The sequence below is a fragment of the Cladophialophora psammophila genome, assembly GCF_000585535.1.
Source record: "Cladophialophora psammophila CBS 110553 chromosome Unknown aczJe-supercont1.3, whole genome shotgun sequence".
In the NCBI taxonomy this organism is placed as follows: Eukaryota; Fungi; Ascomycota; class Eurotiomycetes; order Chaetothyriales; family Herpotrichiellaceae; genus Cladophialophora; species Cladophialophora psammophila.
This window is the reverse complement of record NW_006912924.1, coordinates 105759-122138: the sequence shown is the minus strand read 5'-3', so window position 1 is coordinate 122138 and position 16380 is coordinate 105759. Positions and strand designations below refer to the sequence as shown.

Sequence of the window (16380 nt, the reverse complement as noted above, 5' to 3'; positions counted from 1 at the left end):
TCAATGTCCACATTAACCGAACACCCGATGGCCCCTTGGGGTGGGCAGCGCAAAAGCAGCAAATTCATAACAATGTTTTTTTTCCCCTAGAACTCAGCTCCATCCAATAACTCCTTCTCCAAGAACCTTTTTCCTCCGACCATCAAAAATCGATACTGTCCGTCCAACGACGCCATCCGCGCCAACACTAAGATTGAGCCTCAAATCACTGGTTCTTGAACCGCCGTCTGTGCCAACAAAGAACGAATACAGCACGGGATTTGAGGGGTCGAATTCATTCTCCTCATCTGAATCGGCACCGGAATATGAAGATCTTGAAAGTGGTTGCCCATATTTGCTATGGGGCGTCGTCAGGAACCGGAATGGGGCCGTAACAAAGGTGAGCGACGGCGTTATACGTACTGGATTCTCACATTCAAGACCGAATTCAGTCCACACTCATTTGGCTCCTTGCTCGCACATTGGAGAGTGGTTGAGGTTGCTCCTGGCGCGTGATTTGACAATCTCAGTCTCCCTCGAAACGATGATTGTGGATTCGGGTGGATTATGGCGATCAGGTCGCCGGACTCTGGAGCTGGGGGGAGATGGGAGTCGCCGCACATGATTTGGCTCTGTCCCAGGTCAAAATTGGTTGAATGTGATGTGTTATGAGTTATTGTACAGTATGACAGGCGAAGATGGTGATGAGAATGTCCGGACAATGGCTACCCAAAAAGAAAGGGAATGGCATGGTCATATACCCCTCGGGCGATGTGGGCGGAGAAACTGTTACAATTGTCTACGAAGGGAATATCTGCTCAACAATCTCCAATCAATCAAAAAATCCAAAAACTCCCGCCGTATCCAGCACGAAGAAGCATAGACTGGAGAGCCCCAATTCAATTCCAACTTGCGCATCCAGCCTCCTCAAGAACAAAAGTAACAGCATGAGCAAGATATCGCACATTCCTAGCTTCGATCTCATCTTATTTGCCCCTCTCGCGATGGTGGAGGCGCCCAGGATGTGTTACATTGTCGGAGGTCAAACGTACGTCGGGGCTGAGGAGGTTGAGCAGATTTTTTGTTCATTCTCTTTTATAATGTGGCTGGGCAGGGATGTCGAGGGGGATGAATGAGGTTGAGAGAGCAAGATTCCAAGATTCGTGAGCAGGTTTTTGTAACCTATTTTAGCTGCCGTCCCTAAATTAAAATTGGGAACTGAAAGGGGGCGGAGTCGGCATCATTAACTCATTAATACGAGGATCACGCAGTTCCTACGGAGGCTTGTCACGTGGTCACGCGTGCACCTGCTTTGCGTGATCACTCCTGACCGACCCCCCCCCCAGGATCATCTAAGGTCGCACGAGAACTTGAATGCGGTCGAAGAAAGGGGTAATTACTAGTTCTGGCATAGTTTTGCACGATCTGATCCTTCATTGCTTTATCAAGTAGACTGGGGCCTTTCAAGCACTTTAGAACATGCTCGCGCTCCATATAAATACATGGCCCTGAGCAATGATAAGCGGTTTGAAAGGGTCCGTGCTTCTCCGCGAATCTACTGTGTCGGCGAGTACGATGGCCTGCGCCAGTCCCATCGAAATGCCAATTGATCGAAGTTTCTGCGTCATCCAGGCGCGATATATATCTGGCACAATTGACAGAATGCTTCCCCCATAGAGCGGCCAGATCATCAAAAGGCCGCCTAAAGCTTTTGGAGACGAACGAAAGCTCGCGGTTGCGATGCGGTTCACCCAGTCGTTGTTGATGTGGTAGGCGACTGACGAGCATATGTCTTCGCCTGTCTTCCTAGCATCGTCCGCAGCGCCTGATATTCCTCGGTCTCTCGAAATGGCATGGTGTCAGTCTCTAGGTATTCACCACATTGTGCAATCACGTCGCATAGCCACAAAAGTGTTGTGCGATATGTATTCCACGCAGCAGCTACATACACTATGTCCCGGCCAGTCCAGTTTCTGCGTTGAGATATGCGAACCACGGACAGCTTTGATAAACGTCAACCCTGCCGGGAAAAATCCCCAGCTCAGAAACTTCAGGTTCTTCGATCTGATGATGGATTGTTTTGGGTTGCCAGTAATCAGGTATTCTTGATGGCCAATCTCTGAAGCTTGATAGTTGTGAACGCGCTGCCGCAAGGAGATGTTCGACATTTTCCTTTGCCCCAGGGTGAGAGCTCTCGAACAATGATGGCGCCACCTGCAGGATGGGCTGTGTTCGCAGAATCAGATCGTCAAGTGAGGCGCTTATAGATTGGCCATTCGCAACCGTCTTAGGTTTCAGTGCATGTTCCGTAACAAACTCACTGTAAAGAATTCTTCCATTGTGATCTGAATTGTCAGTAAACCATCCATCGACAGGGGTGTTGTGATTTATAGCCCAAGCTGATCTATCATGAGCGCCGTCTAGCGCAATGAAGAAACCGATGCCAGGAAAGCAGAGGCCGGCCTTTTTGTTACGTGCCTTTATAATTGAGGTGAGACCCTGGAGATGAGCTAACCAAGGGTGAACGGTCTTTTGCGGAGGCTTCATCATCTGAGGTCTTGAGTTTAGCCCGGAGGAACATCGAGGGAAGGCCAATGCCCTTTGAGGAACATATACCTCGTAAAATCCCATTAAATACACTGATATCATCGTCTCGGTGGAAATACAATCGACATCGTGATACAGCGTCGTCTGCAAACGGATCAAAGAGCGAAGATAACTCCGTGCCGCTCGCAAAGCAATCGATTTGTTCACCATATTTGTTGCGAGGAAGCATAACCCCACCGCATCAACAGCACCCGAAAGGAGAGAGTTCGATTTTGCGGTTCGTAACAAGGGCAGCAGGCTGATGAGAAAGCCTTTGGAGTGTCTTGCGTCGGGAGGATCCAGAACAAAGTTTTCAGGGAACAATGCTCCTGCTTGTTGTTCATAGGGAGTGGACAATGAATTCTGGAGGTTCTGAAAGTGAACCTCGCGAGCACGCACACGCCGGGCCACGACGTGGGTCTCATTTCGGAGATTGATATCGAAGTCGTTCTTGTATCCTGTGCATTCTCGACCAGCTCTTTCGCAGCGAGAGCACTGCTGTTGAAATGTAAGTAGCGCCTGTGCTTAGGTACCGAATGAAGCTACTCACCGGACGCCGTTCGTCACACTTTCAACAACTGCGCGTCAGCAAGAGCCTAATTTAAAGGTCGGATCGCTACCTTAGTGTGCCTCGCCTTACATGGATCGCAGGCTCGACTGGCGCGACCGGTGTTCACCATCTCAGCTTCAAAGAAATATCGTGCTAGTATTTTGGTTTCATTAGCCGCTACTTTTCGCTGAGGGTTATGTCGCTTGAATCCGCTCATTCCTATCTACTTATTCTGTGGTTCCACTACCTCTAGATGAGCATGTTGTATCCTATCTCACCCCTTATTCAGTGTAGCTCGATATATACGCCAGGTAGTTGCCCTGGTGGCGTTAAGGAGATTAGAGCCCTCAAAATTCATCGATTTTCACAACTGTGGAAATACTACTGTTGTAATTGGCGTTAATTGTCTTGCCAAACTTCGGATTGTCGTTGGATTTCGTGCCATTTCAACAAGATACGTACGATTTCAGTCTCTATTTCCCGCTTGATAAGCACGTTTTCATAAGCCACTCCGCGGGTGCCCTTTACCTTGGAGGAAGTTAAAGGGGCCGGCAATGTCGGAAACCACACGGGCATATCAACCTCGAACAAAGCCTTAATTATACTTTAGATGAATACTCTGAGAAGCAAACACTACTTTCATATGACTTTTGTCTTCAAGCCTTGAACTGCTCGGCGGCATAGTCCTTCCAGCTGAGTAGCTTCCGTAATCCAGACTGGGCCACCAGGTTCAATCTCTTATCAACCGCGTCCGCTAGCTCACAAATATAGTATGCTGGAGGAATGACGAGCTGGAAGTTTCCCTTCAATTCACCTAATGATGCCCACGTATCCATTGGCAGAGTGTTCAGCTGAACCTTCTGTGTAGTAGCCGCTTCGAAGTCCTCCGACAGCCGGCTAACCAGGAAATAGCCACTCCAACCATTGATCTGCCTGTTCAAGGTCTCTTGTGGATCAAGCAAGATTGCTGCGACCAATATCCCGATTCCGTTGCCAGGGTCGAGCAGAGGGACCTTGGTGTTGGGAGTGAACGGGAGGTTCAGCGCATATTCTCCATTGCCATCCTGTTGAAGCCAGCACGCAGGTCTTGTCTTCGATGAGATTAATCCACCTTCTTAGATGCGCTCGGGAATGGCCGACCCCAGCATGGCCGGCATAAAGCATGATCCGAGAACACTAACCAATCTGGTGTGTTCGATTTTTGCTTTGCTGTCAAAGTGGTGGATAGTGCAAATCCTACCGCCGGTAGCTGCGATTCGATCAGAATGGTTTTGGATAATCTCCTCTCGGAAGACACTTACTCTCGTCGACGTCGACAAGAGAAGATCAGATAAATCTGTCTCTATTAGTGGCCTTTGAAGGCTCCGACAATGTTCTTGCCTTGGTTGACTAATATCCTTGGATGCATTTTCCTAGTCTAACGAGCATTAGAAATCAATGCAGTAATCGCATGCGACCACCTGCAGTTAGTGACATCAAAAATACAATTAGAGCCTTCAATTACCATGAAAACCGATTTCTCCTCGTCCAAGTCGGCCTTATACAGAGTGAGTGACGTTCGGTTCCGATTTCCATTGAGTTTTCATAGCCCCACTTCAACACCTCGCTCCTTCAGTTCAATTATAGCAGGCTTGGACACAATAAATTCGAGAGTGGTTCAGGTGTTACTGAACAACTGAACTCGGCAATCGGCCGCGAAGAGACATTGGTTTTACTGGAGGTGCTGATGCACTTATACTCGATGACTGGCTTTTATCAGCGAGCTCTACGAGTGGTTTTGGATTTTTAAAGGTTTTGCAATGCTCAAAAATCTCTGTTAAGCTCTCTTGTCTCTGCCGGAGAGCCATACTTATTACTCTCCACCTGAATCCCACCAGGCCATCGCGGCCTAAGCCACCCCCAGATAAGCGCTGGCTTGATCTAAAAAGGGCAAAGTACAATAATCGGCATTTCTCGGCTCGTGATTTTACTCTCCTGCTCTTCGATTAGCTGTCTCGATTTCTTAGTTGACTTAGGCCCGGATTGCAAGCGATGCATCAGTTAATTTGCCAACTGCATGACTGATGCGACCCTTTGTTGGACTCCCTAATGTAATGGATGCTCGATGGAACAAGAGCAACGAGAGACCTGAGCTGTTGCTGTAGATATAGATACAAAAGAGGGTCCTGCTCAGGTTCTAAAAGCTCGCATTGTATAGAGATTTCTGAGCGGGGCTTGTCTTTGCTCGAGGTATTTCGCTTGGATTCTTCGCCCAGATACTCGTCGGTATGTAGGGATGCACGTTAGTTAGGTTGTATTCCTTAAGGCTGAAAACTGGTAAGTGCAAGAAATCCCTACCGGTATTTGTCCTTTGACACTCTGCTTCAGCCTCTCCAAAAGTAAAATCTGCGCAGGAACTGTTGGAAAATGGCTGCAGAATCAGTTGCCGCGAAGCCACAGGACTTCCCGGACTACACCAAGATACGCCAGTTTGACAAAAATGCATCTCATTCATCTATATTTACAGTAACAAAGGCCATTGCATGTATTGTGTTGTAGCTCTTGCTCGAATGCCATGACAATGTCAATTTTCATCGGGTAGTTAAGAGTAGCGAATGCTAGATTGGCTGTGGTCAAGGTTGGAGATCTGTGGATCAAAAAATGTAGTGCGATTATTACGCGAGGGTATCTAGCGGTGAAGGCGCAATTGCGAAGGTCCGTAAAAACAACCCAAGCCTTCACAATGATATCAGCAGAACTTAGCGGTCTCGAAATTCACACAGGGAAGCTGGGACATGACCAAGAACTGGCCAATAAGAAGTGGTATCTCATGGCTAGCCTCTTTAGGCATGGCCATTTTAGGCCGCTACCCGGAGATAACACCTTAATGGTCACATCAAATTCTTAATTGCATATAGGAAGTGTTGGCGTACTGCCAACACTTTTGATGCACACCTTCGCTCAATACGCCATAGAATTTCAACTACTATCATACTGGGAAGATGTACTTATCAAACAATCAATCGCCACTCGGGCCTCGGTGACTTTCGAATCCGGCGATGACAAATATATCGTGCTTTAAACATGTTTTGCGATGTAGTCGCACCTCGATGGCGGTCTGCCTTACGAGGGCACTACTCACAACAGACCATCTAATTTTCTATAAGACTTCTCTCTCTACCCTGGCGGAAGGGTCTTTTCAACCGAAAAAGCACAGCAGCACCATTCATAAAGAGCATTCAGTATATCCTTAATTACAAAATGAGCCACCAAGCAGCCTGGATCAAAAGAGCAGCATGCCAACCTAGTGGTTGACGTAGCTCCAACTCCAACTCCTGGCCCAGGCGAATTGCTGGTCAAAGTCAAGGTCATTGGCTTCTCTCCACTTGAGGCGAAAATACAAAAGTGAGATCATCTCTTCTCCAGTAAGCGGGCACAGCTAACCATTCAGGTTGGCTCTTATTCCTATTACATATCCCAACATCCTCGGTATGTCCTTCGCTGGAATAGTCGAGAGCGTTGGACCCGACGTGGCCGATTTCAAGCCAGGCGATAGAGTCGCGACTATCCGCGATGGGCCCAAGGCTGCCGATCCTCGTTTTGGAGCATACCAGCAGTACGCTCTCGCATCACAGACTTCGACTTCCAAACTCGCCGACGGGGTCGCTCTCGAAAGCGGTGCAACATCCATTCTTAATCTTGCTGCTGTCGCAGCTGCCCTGTCAATCTACATGGGTCTTGACCGTCCATCGCTTACAAGCAAGGCGAAGGTTGAACGGCAAAAAAATCTTAATATACGGTGGTTCTAGCTCGGCCGGTGGACTTGCTACGAGCTATGCTACTGCAGCTGGATACAAGGTCACTACGACATCGTCGCCGAAGAATAAAGACTTTGTGCAGTCTCTAGGTCCGTCAATCGTCGTCGACCACTCCCAGCCTAGCGAACATGTGTTGAGCAACATTCGATCTCACGGTCCATATGAAGCCATCTTTGATGCCATCGGCCTTCCACCCGTAACCGATCTGCTCGCCGAATACTTACATTCGATTGGTGGTGGAACGTATTACTCGCTGCTCAGTCCGGACAAGCCCTTACCGCTGATGTGCAGCTCAGGTTCGCGCCTTACAGCTTAGCACTTGACAAGCCGGAGCACCAAAAATTCAGAGCATGGTTCTACACCGAACTGGTGCCGAGAGGGCTGCAGACGGGCATCATTGTACCTACAAGGCCACAGTGGATTGATGGTGGGTTGGGCCAGGCGCAAAAAGCCCTGGATTTGATGATGGAGGGCAAAGTCAGTGGTAGAAAACTTACATCTAATGTGCCAGACGCGGTAGCGCATGTCCAAGAAAATGCAGGACAGTCGTGATTAAGCGACTTGCCGAATATTTCATGCAGCTACAAGGGAGCCGCATTCCAAGAATATTGAGGAAAAAGCATCTGCGGGTCAGTATTTACAGGCAGATACTTAGCATGATGCTGTCACAATCGATCGTTGGAACTGAAAATAAAAAAAACAGCTCAGGCGAGGGGTAATACCCACCTGGTATTTGCTCCATTGTCGGCATGGAGTTGGAGATATTTCTAGCTCCTTTCTTTACCATCAGATAAGGACAACTGCATACTGAGCAATGGGCTTGACGGTCGAAATCTGTTGCAGATTTGCCTTTACCATACCGTGTTGACTGAACCAAAAAGCCTGGCCAGACTTTATCTGTGCTTTGTTTTCCTGGCTTCTTTAGACCCAATGATAGGAAACAACCGTCCTCAGTATCAGACTTGAGCAGATGACGCTCAAAGAACTCATCGCCATAGCCACCATTGCTCTTCCCGCCTTCCCATTGCGTTTATCGGCAGAGCCTTGTAGCCAATGGATCCGATCAGCTTTCTCCGAAGGGAGAACTCCGGCAATGATATTGAAGGCTGGGATACCCACTACTATAGCAGTTCTGGCGTTGTCACCTGGGATCATCCAGGTTCTTAATCCTTGCTTGGGTAGAGCAAGGAGCTTTAGGACGGAGCGCATCTGTGACAGCAAACTGTGCAGCAAGTTTGAAAGTGACCTTTTCCCCGTCCGATAGGGATACGTGACGCAAAGTTAGAAGAGCGACGCTTTTCCCAACGATTTTCCGCGTTGAAGAAATGTTGGACTGCTCTGTGCTTATAGGAGTACCAAGGAAAGAGACAAAATACTCGCTTCCGATGGCAGCCTCGCACCAGGTCTCGTTGCCGGATGTATGGATGGTAAATGTACACTTGAGACTGCGACCCGGGAGTTCTTCGATAGTAGAGTCGATGATCGTGGTGCGGTTTTGCTCTATGCAGAGCGCAGCAATAGCTTTTGCTACATAGAGTGACTTGAAGATACTTCTAGTGCTTGGGCAATTCCCCGGATGATCTCTATCTCCTCCTCATCAGATCCCTCAATGTGGCTGCTCTCAGATGTGGCTGCTCAGATGATTGTCTTCACATCTCAGAGGCGATGCGAACACACCCCTTCGAATCAGTACTATTGTAACAGAGCACTTCAGGGTTCGGCGTGCACGTGCAACAACGCACAGAGGCCTGTCCAGCAGATCGGGAATCGAGAACGCGTTTCTGGTTGATACTGACAAGACTCCACCACCAACACCACCCAGAGGGGCAGCGGCTAGGGCTACGAACACCTAGCACAGCGACAGTATCGAGGAACAGGACAGGACTGATGAAAACACTCAGGAATTAGGTAGACGGCGCCAAAAAGCCATAGAATTCATGATACTCTGCTCAAACTGTAATGAATGGCACACTGCCAGCACTGTAAACTGTTCCGCACCCCCTTCTCTGCCAGCCCATTTAGGTTTGACATGTGACTAGACAACTTTTCCTCCCTGCCACCGCTCTACCAGCCCAGCACAGCACAGCCAGTTTGCCTTGTTACACTATATCTGTAGGTACCGCAAAGCTCGCCTTCTCATTATCTTGTATGATTCGGACGCCTGACATGAGCTTGCTTGTAGCCAAAGCCACCAGGGCAAAATATCGGGAGCGAGCCCATAGTTCACGAAGCCAGAGATATATGTGGAGCAATGAGCTTATTTACAGATTATTCTAAGGATATTTATAAGGAGCCACTGAATCTCTACTACATTAGTCGCCCAACTTTGCTTTCAACATGTTTCATATGCGAAATGCCAATCGCAACCGTCAATAAGAGAATTCATGCTCATTTATTCTCCTTCCAAAACTGCATCCACTTCTCAGTTAGCAATTTCTGCGCGGCTAACGAACCTCCAAGAAATGACTTCGCCTTCTCGCTTGGGTCGAGGTCCGTCGAGAGGCAAATCGACCCTAGCTCTTGACCAGCCTTTACTAATGCGGAAGAGACGAACTGTGTTTCCCGACTCCATTCGTCAAGGGACATTAGGCCCTGCAGAAGCAGCCTGAGAAGGTGTGCGTGGAAACAGGCCATAGTGACAGCTGAACCTGCATGCGGTCTTTGACCTCCGGCCGCATCCCCGACGAGAAGGATCTTGCCATCTGAGAACACATTACTTGGTGCCCCAGAATCTGTGACGACTTGAACGAACGGCAACTTAGTTTTCTCTACAGCCTCTGCAAACTGAGGTGAGAGCTCATCTTGCGCCGTCATTCTGATCTCGTCAGCCAGGTGCGCTCGCATGCCTCCTTGTGGTAGAGTGTAGTGATGTCTTTGGCCGTCGCCGTCCGTCATCAGTTCATTCAATTCTTCCTCCGTCTTCTTCACGTACCAACCCCAATTCAGAAAATTGTGGGAGTTGGGCGGACCATCTTTGCGTGCCGGAACGGTATATGATAGCATTTGAGAGTTACGGTTCCAGCACAATGTTGCAGAAAAGTCCATGACTCTGATTGCATCGTCCGAAAGCTCTTCAGTTGGCACAAGGCCACGCACGAGTACGTATCCAGCGTACGTTCGCTTCGTCTGTGGAAGCACGATGCTATGGACCGTCGATGAAGTGCCATCAGCACCGATGATCAAATCTGCCACTAGTGTCTCGCTTTGGCCTTCATCATTTGTGACACAAACCTCGCCCTGTTCGCCGAGGTCAATGATGTTTTGTACATTGCATAGCGGTATCTGCAGATGGCTGACTTCTCGCAGCTTTCTTCGTTGAACGCCAACATCAGGACGCGGAATAGCTGAATCCATGTTGTCGCACAATTGCGAAAAACCGGTCTCTTTCTGAGTATTGCACCCTTGGTATCCAGAATGTTGTAGGAGTTGAGAGGAATCCCATAGTTGCTCATCAATACCCCAGCATATTTCTCAAGGAATTCTGAAACTTCGTCGCCGACTCGAATTCCCGCCCCTTGGTCTAGCAACTGGCCTGAGTTGCTTCGTTCTAAGACGGTGATCGATCGGATCTGAGGAAGCGTTTTCAATGCGACGCCCGCACAGAGGCCCGCAATCGAGCCTCCTACCTATATCCGTGGTATTAACGGGCCATTCCTCATGGTTCTGCGGAACATATGGACGCAAGATACCTATATATCGGCACCCCCTCTCTCTTGGTGGACTTACTATAATCACGTCTAACTTAGTCCCCTTATCCATTGCTCTGCGAGAATGAAGGTTTTGAGTCTGCCAACTAGTTGTCGCGTGTCTTTTTCGAAGTCCATTTTGTTCTCGATCAAAGTATGTCTGTAGCCGGGGCTGAGCTAGGGATACGAAAATGAACTAAAAATAACAAAGCCGGGTACGGCGTATTTCGTAAAAGAGAGGTAAGTCTGCGGAGCAAACGCGTATTCGAATAATGGTCAGTGGCCCCCGGCTACGCTCTCATGCTATCCACAAGCACCCCGCCTTTTTCCACTTTCTACTATGTTTCATCTGTGCATCCATTGTTGGATGTCGGGGCGAAGCCAATTTCGAAGCACTTTGTCGAAGATTGTACAAGGGCTCGTATTTTGGCACCGAGACGAGAACCGGAGTCGGCAGGGGCGGTCATATTGGTTGAAATGTGTTACCCTCATCCATTTCGGGGAACATCTTCCGATTTGCAGGACCTTTAGTTCGGAGCTTGAACTCGGAAGAGCAGCAAGGCTGGAAACTAGGCAACAGCCGCTAGTAGAGTCTGCTAAGCCTGGTAAAGCAAAAGCCGGCATATGAAGACTTGATTCGCTGATGGCGACCCAGTGTGCGAGCCTCATTGTAATAGCCTCATCGTGGATTTCTACCCTCCAATGCATCAAGAAATTTATATTGCAACATAGGTGCCAGCTGGCGAGCGACTTTTTGTCTCCTTCGGAGCTTGGGAGCCGTGCAACACACCTGACCGTTGAATGAATACGCGGCACCACTTCGCCTATTTAGCTTTCTGGGCCCTTGAAAGCTCCAAGTAACATAAGCATGCACAGTTTTGATTTTCCTATCGATACTTGACGAGTCCACACGGAACCTTCTTAACGTTTTGAGGTTGGAATCACGCTTTCTGCTGACATGAATGACGACATAGGTCGCGATCTTGACGAGCTTCGCGCTTCACGACCAACATCATTGGTGTGTGAGCTGCTCGGAATCCAGAAGTACCAAACAAACTGTCCACGAGATTTCACGCAGGTGCGGTCGTTGCAATGTTTGTCGGCACCAACGCAGCAAGCTCTCAAAAGTCCTGATCGAACCTTATTCAAAGTCACTTTGCCAGAAGATGATGGCAAGTTCGCTGCAGTCTCGTATGCGTGGAAACCGTCTCCATATGAAAGTGATACGGCTGGAGGATATCGCATCATGCCAGAACATTCCGGCAGACCTAAGATCTCTGAAGTACGAGATGTTATTCTTGATCGTGTAATCAGGTACACCGTCTCTGGCAATATACCAGCATTTTGGATTGATCAAGAATGTATCAATCAGAAAGACGAAAAGGCAAAAATTGCTGCCATGCAGTCTATGGACATGATTTACCGCCGCAGTCAATATCCTGTTGGTGTGTTGTCAACTCCTGTGCGGTATCAACGAGAAATCAATTGCTTGCTCGAGCTGCTGAATGGAGAACTTGTTATCCAGCAGTGGTCATTACATGGCCCCAAGCTTGCTGCTGAGGTCAACGTTGAGCAAGCCCGAGACATGCTAGATGTCCTTTTCAGAATCATGTGTGATCCTTGGTGGGATCGCCGCTGGATTTTTCAGGAGGAATACTGTGCTATGGACCGCATGCGTCTTTTGATTCCCCACACGCTTGGATTGAGAAAAGCATATGGGAGACAGATATTCGGCAATATCAATGGGGAGCTTTCCATCAACGCTGCTCGTTTCCGCCAACAGGTTACTCTGTTCTGTATTGCCTGTTACCGCCAAAGAATCTGGACTTCGACAAGGGAGAAATGGCGATGCGGATTGGTATTGAGACGAGCAAAGAAATACAATATGCTACAGAAGTATGGATGGATAGTCGGCGACTATAGCGACGGTCGGGCAATGTCTACAAGAATCTTGGCAGATATCTCTCGTCGTTCAGCTGAGATACCGTCAGATACTTTGGCAATCGTTGCGAACTGCTGTGGATACGCAACACGGTTAGATGTCGAGAGCCTCAACAAGGCCGGGTTGCGTAGTTTGAGTCTGGCAATTCTTGCTTTATTCGTCCTCAATGGCGAAATTCTTCGCAATGACACGAATAAAGATTTCCCATGCACCGTCGTTGACTTTCTCAAAAGACAGTCTTTCCAAGGGTTTGATCCGCCAAGAGACGATAGGAAGTTAACCTTTATGAAACGTTGCCGACTGAGTGATGTTGTGCTGTCCGAAGAAGGAATCAAGACGACTGGTTATTTCTGGACAAGATGCAAGATTTTCATGCCGAGATGTCTTGTGTCGTCAGGAAAGGGAGCACAATGGCATCAAGACATCCTCCGTCAATTCGCCAAACAGCTACATGGTTCGTATCGTCAATTAGCTGATAACATTAGGAAATACCTGGAAGGTACAATGCCTAGCAATATGAAGACAGCGGGCCTGCGGGACATATTTGAGAGTATGGCTGAGGCAGTCGCCGAGGCGGTGGAAGCCGGCCGACCGCTCATCCTCGCTCGGCTCGCAGGCCATGATCAAATCTGGGCGGTTTTCGTTGCAACCACACGCCATCCCACACGCTCGCAGATATTTACCAGCTGTGAGCCTGCAGGAGGCAGGTCGTCTGGATCTCGAAGTCGACCCCTTGATAAGTATGTATCACTGCAAGTGGTTACAAGTGGGCACGCAGACGACCGCATTCCTCTCCTTAGGACTAGGTTGTGGGTCAACGGTCTTTGGTTTGTTGATCATATTAACCCGCAAGAGGTCATATTGCCGTGGCCGTGGTTTCTGTATAAAGGATAATCAATATCTAGCACTGGTTCTAAGTTCGGACACGCAGCAGTGCAAGTCCAAAGCCCAATTGCAAGACTGGAAGAGACCATGAAATAAACCCGATGTCGGCGAGTCCGAGAGTGAGAGGGGACGGCTAACGCGTTGAAACCACATCCTTCTGCCCCCTATTCCCCCTACATCTTCGTCAAACGGCTCTTGTTTATCGTCGGGAACGTTAAAACAGGAAAGAACAGTAGCCAGTTCGTTGCAGGAAAAGGAGAAAACAAAACGGCAATACGGTGACTCGGAGAGAAAGGGGGCGTGGGAGTATTGAATCTGAAGAATGTCCTCGTTTGAAAAAGTAAGCCTCCAGCTCCCTCTCTATTTCTTTTTCTGGCGCACATTTACTTTTTCTCTTCTAGTAAAAAAAAAAAAAAAAAAAAAAAAAAAAAACTATCTCCCTCAAACCTATTACGACGTGCTCGGCTAATACCTAAGCTCACTCAGCAGGAGCAAACAGGGTGCTCGCGCTGCAACCGGCGCTAGCTACGGTTGAAGTTTGTTTTTTCTTTCGTATTTGTTCTCTCTTTCTTTTCCTCCACCGGAGTCTAGGAGCAAGCCATGGCAGGTGCTCTTGGTGAAAGTCCTCACTAAATATGAGTGTATAAAAGTAAAGAAACAAAACAATTAATCTGTTTCTTACGGTCCAACTCCCGGTATAACCTCTACCACAGATATTGAGAGAATGTCCAGACCGACGATTTTGTGGTGCGATCAATCGAAACGAGGAATCCACCTCGCATTACAAATACAGTATGAGACTATCCGGATGGAATAGGAATCGCGCTCGAAGAACTAGATTCGGTAATAAGTCCAAATCGGGGGCCCCAAGCCCTCCAGCCAGTTTCCTCTAATTGTGATATCCTCACCGAATTCGATATGGCCCAACGGTGAAGAGATAGCCGTTCAGTCAGACTTGCCCCGAAAGCATTGGGAGCCATAAATACGCTGCAATAGAGCTGTTCCAGTGCTCCATGAGAATATATCAACGTATTTCATGAAGGTTCGTTAATTTTGCACCTGAAGATTTAGTAGCTGGACACGCACCTAAAACACAGTTTGCAATAATACCGATGGAGGTAGCGGCATGCACTAGGATGCACCGATTAATTCCTTGTTTCAAGAGATAGTAGCATACTATCATGATACTAAAATCCATGCTTGGTACATAAGCGAAAGGCCCTGGGAACGAAAGCCTCCTCACCATTTTCAACGTCAGTTCTCTACATCCCAGCGCTAATACCCAAAAATGCAGTTTTGTACAATCTGAGACGCTTGTTTCTGTTCATTTGACTTATGAATACCTAAATCCGTGCCGCCACACTGCAGTACAGGTTAAGATATATACTCATTTTGGAGGCGCTTAACCCATCCCACTGTCACTGGGCCGAATCGCCCTTTCTCAGGGCAAACTTTGGGTACAATTTATGTGATATCAAAGGAAGAACCGCTTGATACTAGCGTTAGAAAGATATCAATAATTACAGGTGACTGCTGCAAATCGTATGACTCGCATAGAGCGTGCAGCGGCCCTGATATGCCATTTGGCCACATGGAACACTCGTGTCTCGCATCTCAGGTATCAACATCAGTAGAGTCGGCACGTGATGACGATCTTTGGAACTACACTCTAATGGCTTCCGCTCATGTTGCTTTGGTCATATCTAGGTTCTCTAATTACGGACCATCCAAGACTTCTCTAGAAGTAATTGTAAACAGAGGCACGCATTCACAGAGTCTTGATCCTGCCACCTACACGAACACACTCACCAAGGTAATAGCTGCATCCTTGTGACCTTGTCCTTTCCACGTGAATACAAGGTTCGTCATGTTGATCAGCGTCGAAGGATGGTCCGCCCCGAGCTTGGTCTTGCGAGCCCCCCAACACCTGCGTGAATAGGTCTACCGCCTCATCCCACCGCCCTTGATTGATATACGTGACTGTCAGATTGTTCATGCCACAAGTGAATGTTACTTATACCGATCTTGATACAAAAATGCGGCCATCCAACAACAACATATCTTGCGGTCCGATGTTCGATACAAGACATTAACGCTGGTCTCATCTACAGCGTCTCGGTTCCCATGAAGTTGCAAACAGTACAAAATCTAGCAAGAGATCAAACTGGATGAATAGGTGGCCAGCAAATGGCATGATGTGAATGGTAGGACACGGCTTGATATTGACCCTGGACGGCTAAAAGGGGCTACGTTGGGCTCGCCGGCCGAAAATGGGACCTGCGAGTCTTGGGATTTTCTCACCTCTGTTGAGCAGCAGTTTGGGCTCAAATTCAGACCCTCTTCACGCTACTCGAAGACAAAATCAGGTACGATCAAAGTTGCTTAGGCTTCAGTCAAGCATGCCCACGCTGAATTAACTTAGCTTATAACGAGCTCAGTCCATCTCAGCCACGGCTCAAACTGTTTGCTCACAGCTCACGTTACACCCTTGAGTAACTTGTGTCTCAAAACAAAGTAGGCTTTGTGCGAGGTCCCCGTTTTTGTCTCGAGTCTCTTTTTTTTTTCAGCTCGCCCTGTCTTCGTTCCCATGCGGCTAGGCGCTATCTCTCTCTCACGTCCGCCTTATCATTTGTCATGGAAAGCGCCGTGGTCACCTCGTCTCAACTTGTGTCGCTGAAGCCGCACATCTCGAGCATCTTGAAACAGCCAATGCACATGAAGCTCAGCTTCAAACGTCTTTGGTAGACCTTGATTTAGTCTCATGCCTATTATTGACATTGGAATGCAGCTTTCTCGGGTATTGTGCAGACAGTCGTTCAGATTGTGTAGGGACTTTCAAGATGAGCTTCCCGTCCGCCGCATTTCTGCCCTCCAAGTGGTAGGGTGAGCAGTGCGGATCCAAGTCTAGGCCCTGATGGACCCCTTAAAGGACCCAGGAATGGACCACTCAACGTA

General features: G+C 48.3%; 5 protein-coding genes across 5 annotated transcripts; 2 read left to right on the top strand and 3 right to left on the bottom strand.

The window, feature by feature from the left end:
- Positions 1 to 93: 93 nt before the first annotated feature.
- A1O5_02238 (uncharacterized protein) lies at positions 94 to 602 on the bottom strand (the record flags this gene model as incomplete). Its single annotated transcript, XM_007742854.1, has 2 exons — positions 94 to 337; positions 403 to 602. The coding sequence occupies 2 exons, from the start codon at positions 600 to 602 to the stop codon at positions 94 to 96; spliced, it is 444 nt and encodes a 147-aa protein (XP_007741044.1).
- A 3169-nt stretch (positions 603 to 3771) lies between these two features.
- Positions 3772 to 4279, bottom strand: A1O5_02237 (uncharacterized protein; the record flags this gene model as incomplete). Its single annotated transcript, XM_007742853.1, has 2 exons — positions 3772 to 4206; positions 4256 to 4279. 2 exons carry the CDS (start codon positions 4277 to 4279, stop codon positions 3772 to 3774), a joined length of 459 nt encoding a protein of 152 aa, XP_007741043.1.
- A 2306-nt stretch (positions 4280 to 6585) lies between these two features.
- A1O5_02236 (uncharacterized protein) lies at positions 6586 to 7464 on the top strand (the record flags this gene model as incomplete). Its single annotated transcript, XM_007742852.1, has 3 exons — positions 6586 to 6815; positions 6904 to 7155; positions 7209 to 7464. 3 exons carry the CDS (start codon positions 6586 to 6588, stop codon positions 7462 to 7464), a joined length of 738 nt encoding a protein of 245 aa, XP_007741042.1.
- A 1836-nt stretch (positions 7465 to 9300) lies between these two features.
- On the bottom strand, positions 9301 to 10266 carry A1O5_02235 (uncharacterized protein; the record flags this gene model as incomplete). The annotated part of the gene is made up of 1 exon (XM_007742851.1): positions 9301 to 10266. The coding sequence occupies one exon, from the start codon at positions 10264 to 10266 to the stop codon at positions 9301 to 9303; it is 966 nt and encodes a 321-aa protein (XP_007741041.1).
- A 1290-nt stretch (positions 10267 to 11556) lies between these two features.
- Positions 11557 to 13434, top strand: A1O5_02234 (uncharacterized protein; the record flags this gene model as incomplete). Its single annotated transcript, XM_007742850.1, has 1 exon — positions 11557 to 13434. The coding sequence occupies one exon, from the start codon at positions 11557 to 11559 to the stop codon at positions 13432 to 13434; it is 1878 nt and encodes a 625-aa protein (XP_007741040.1).
- Positions 13435 to 16380: the final 2946 nt, after the last annotated feature.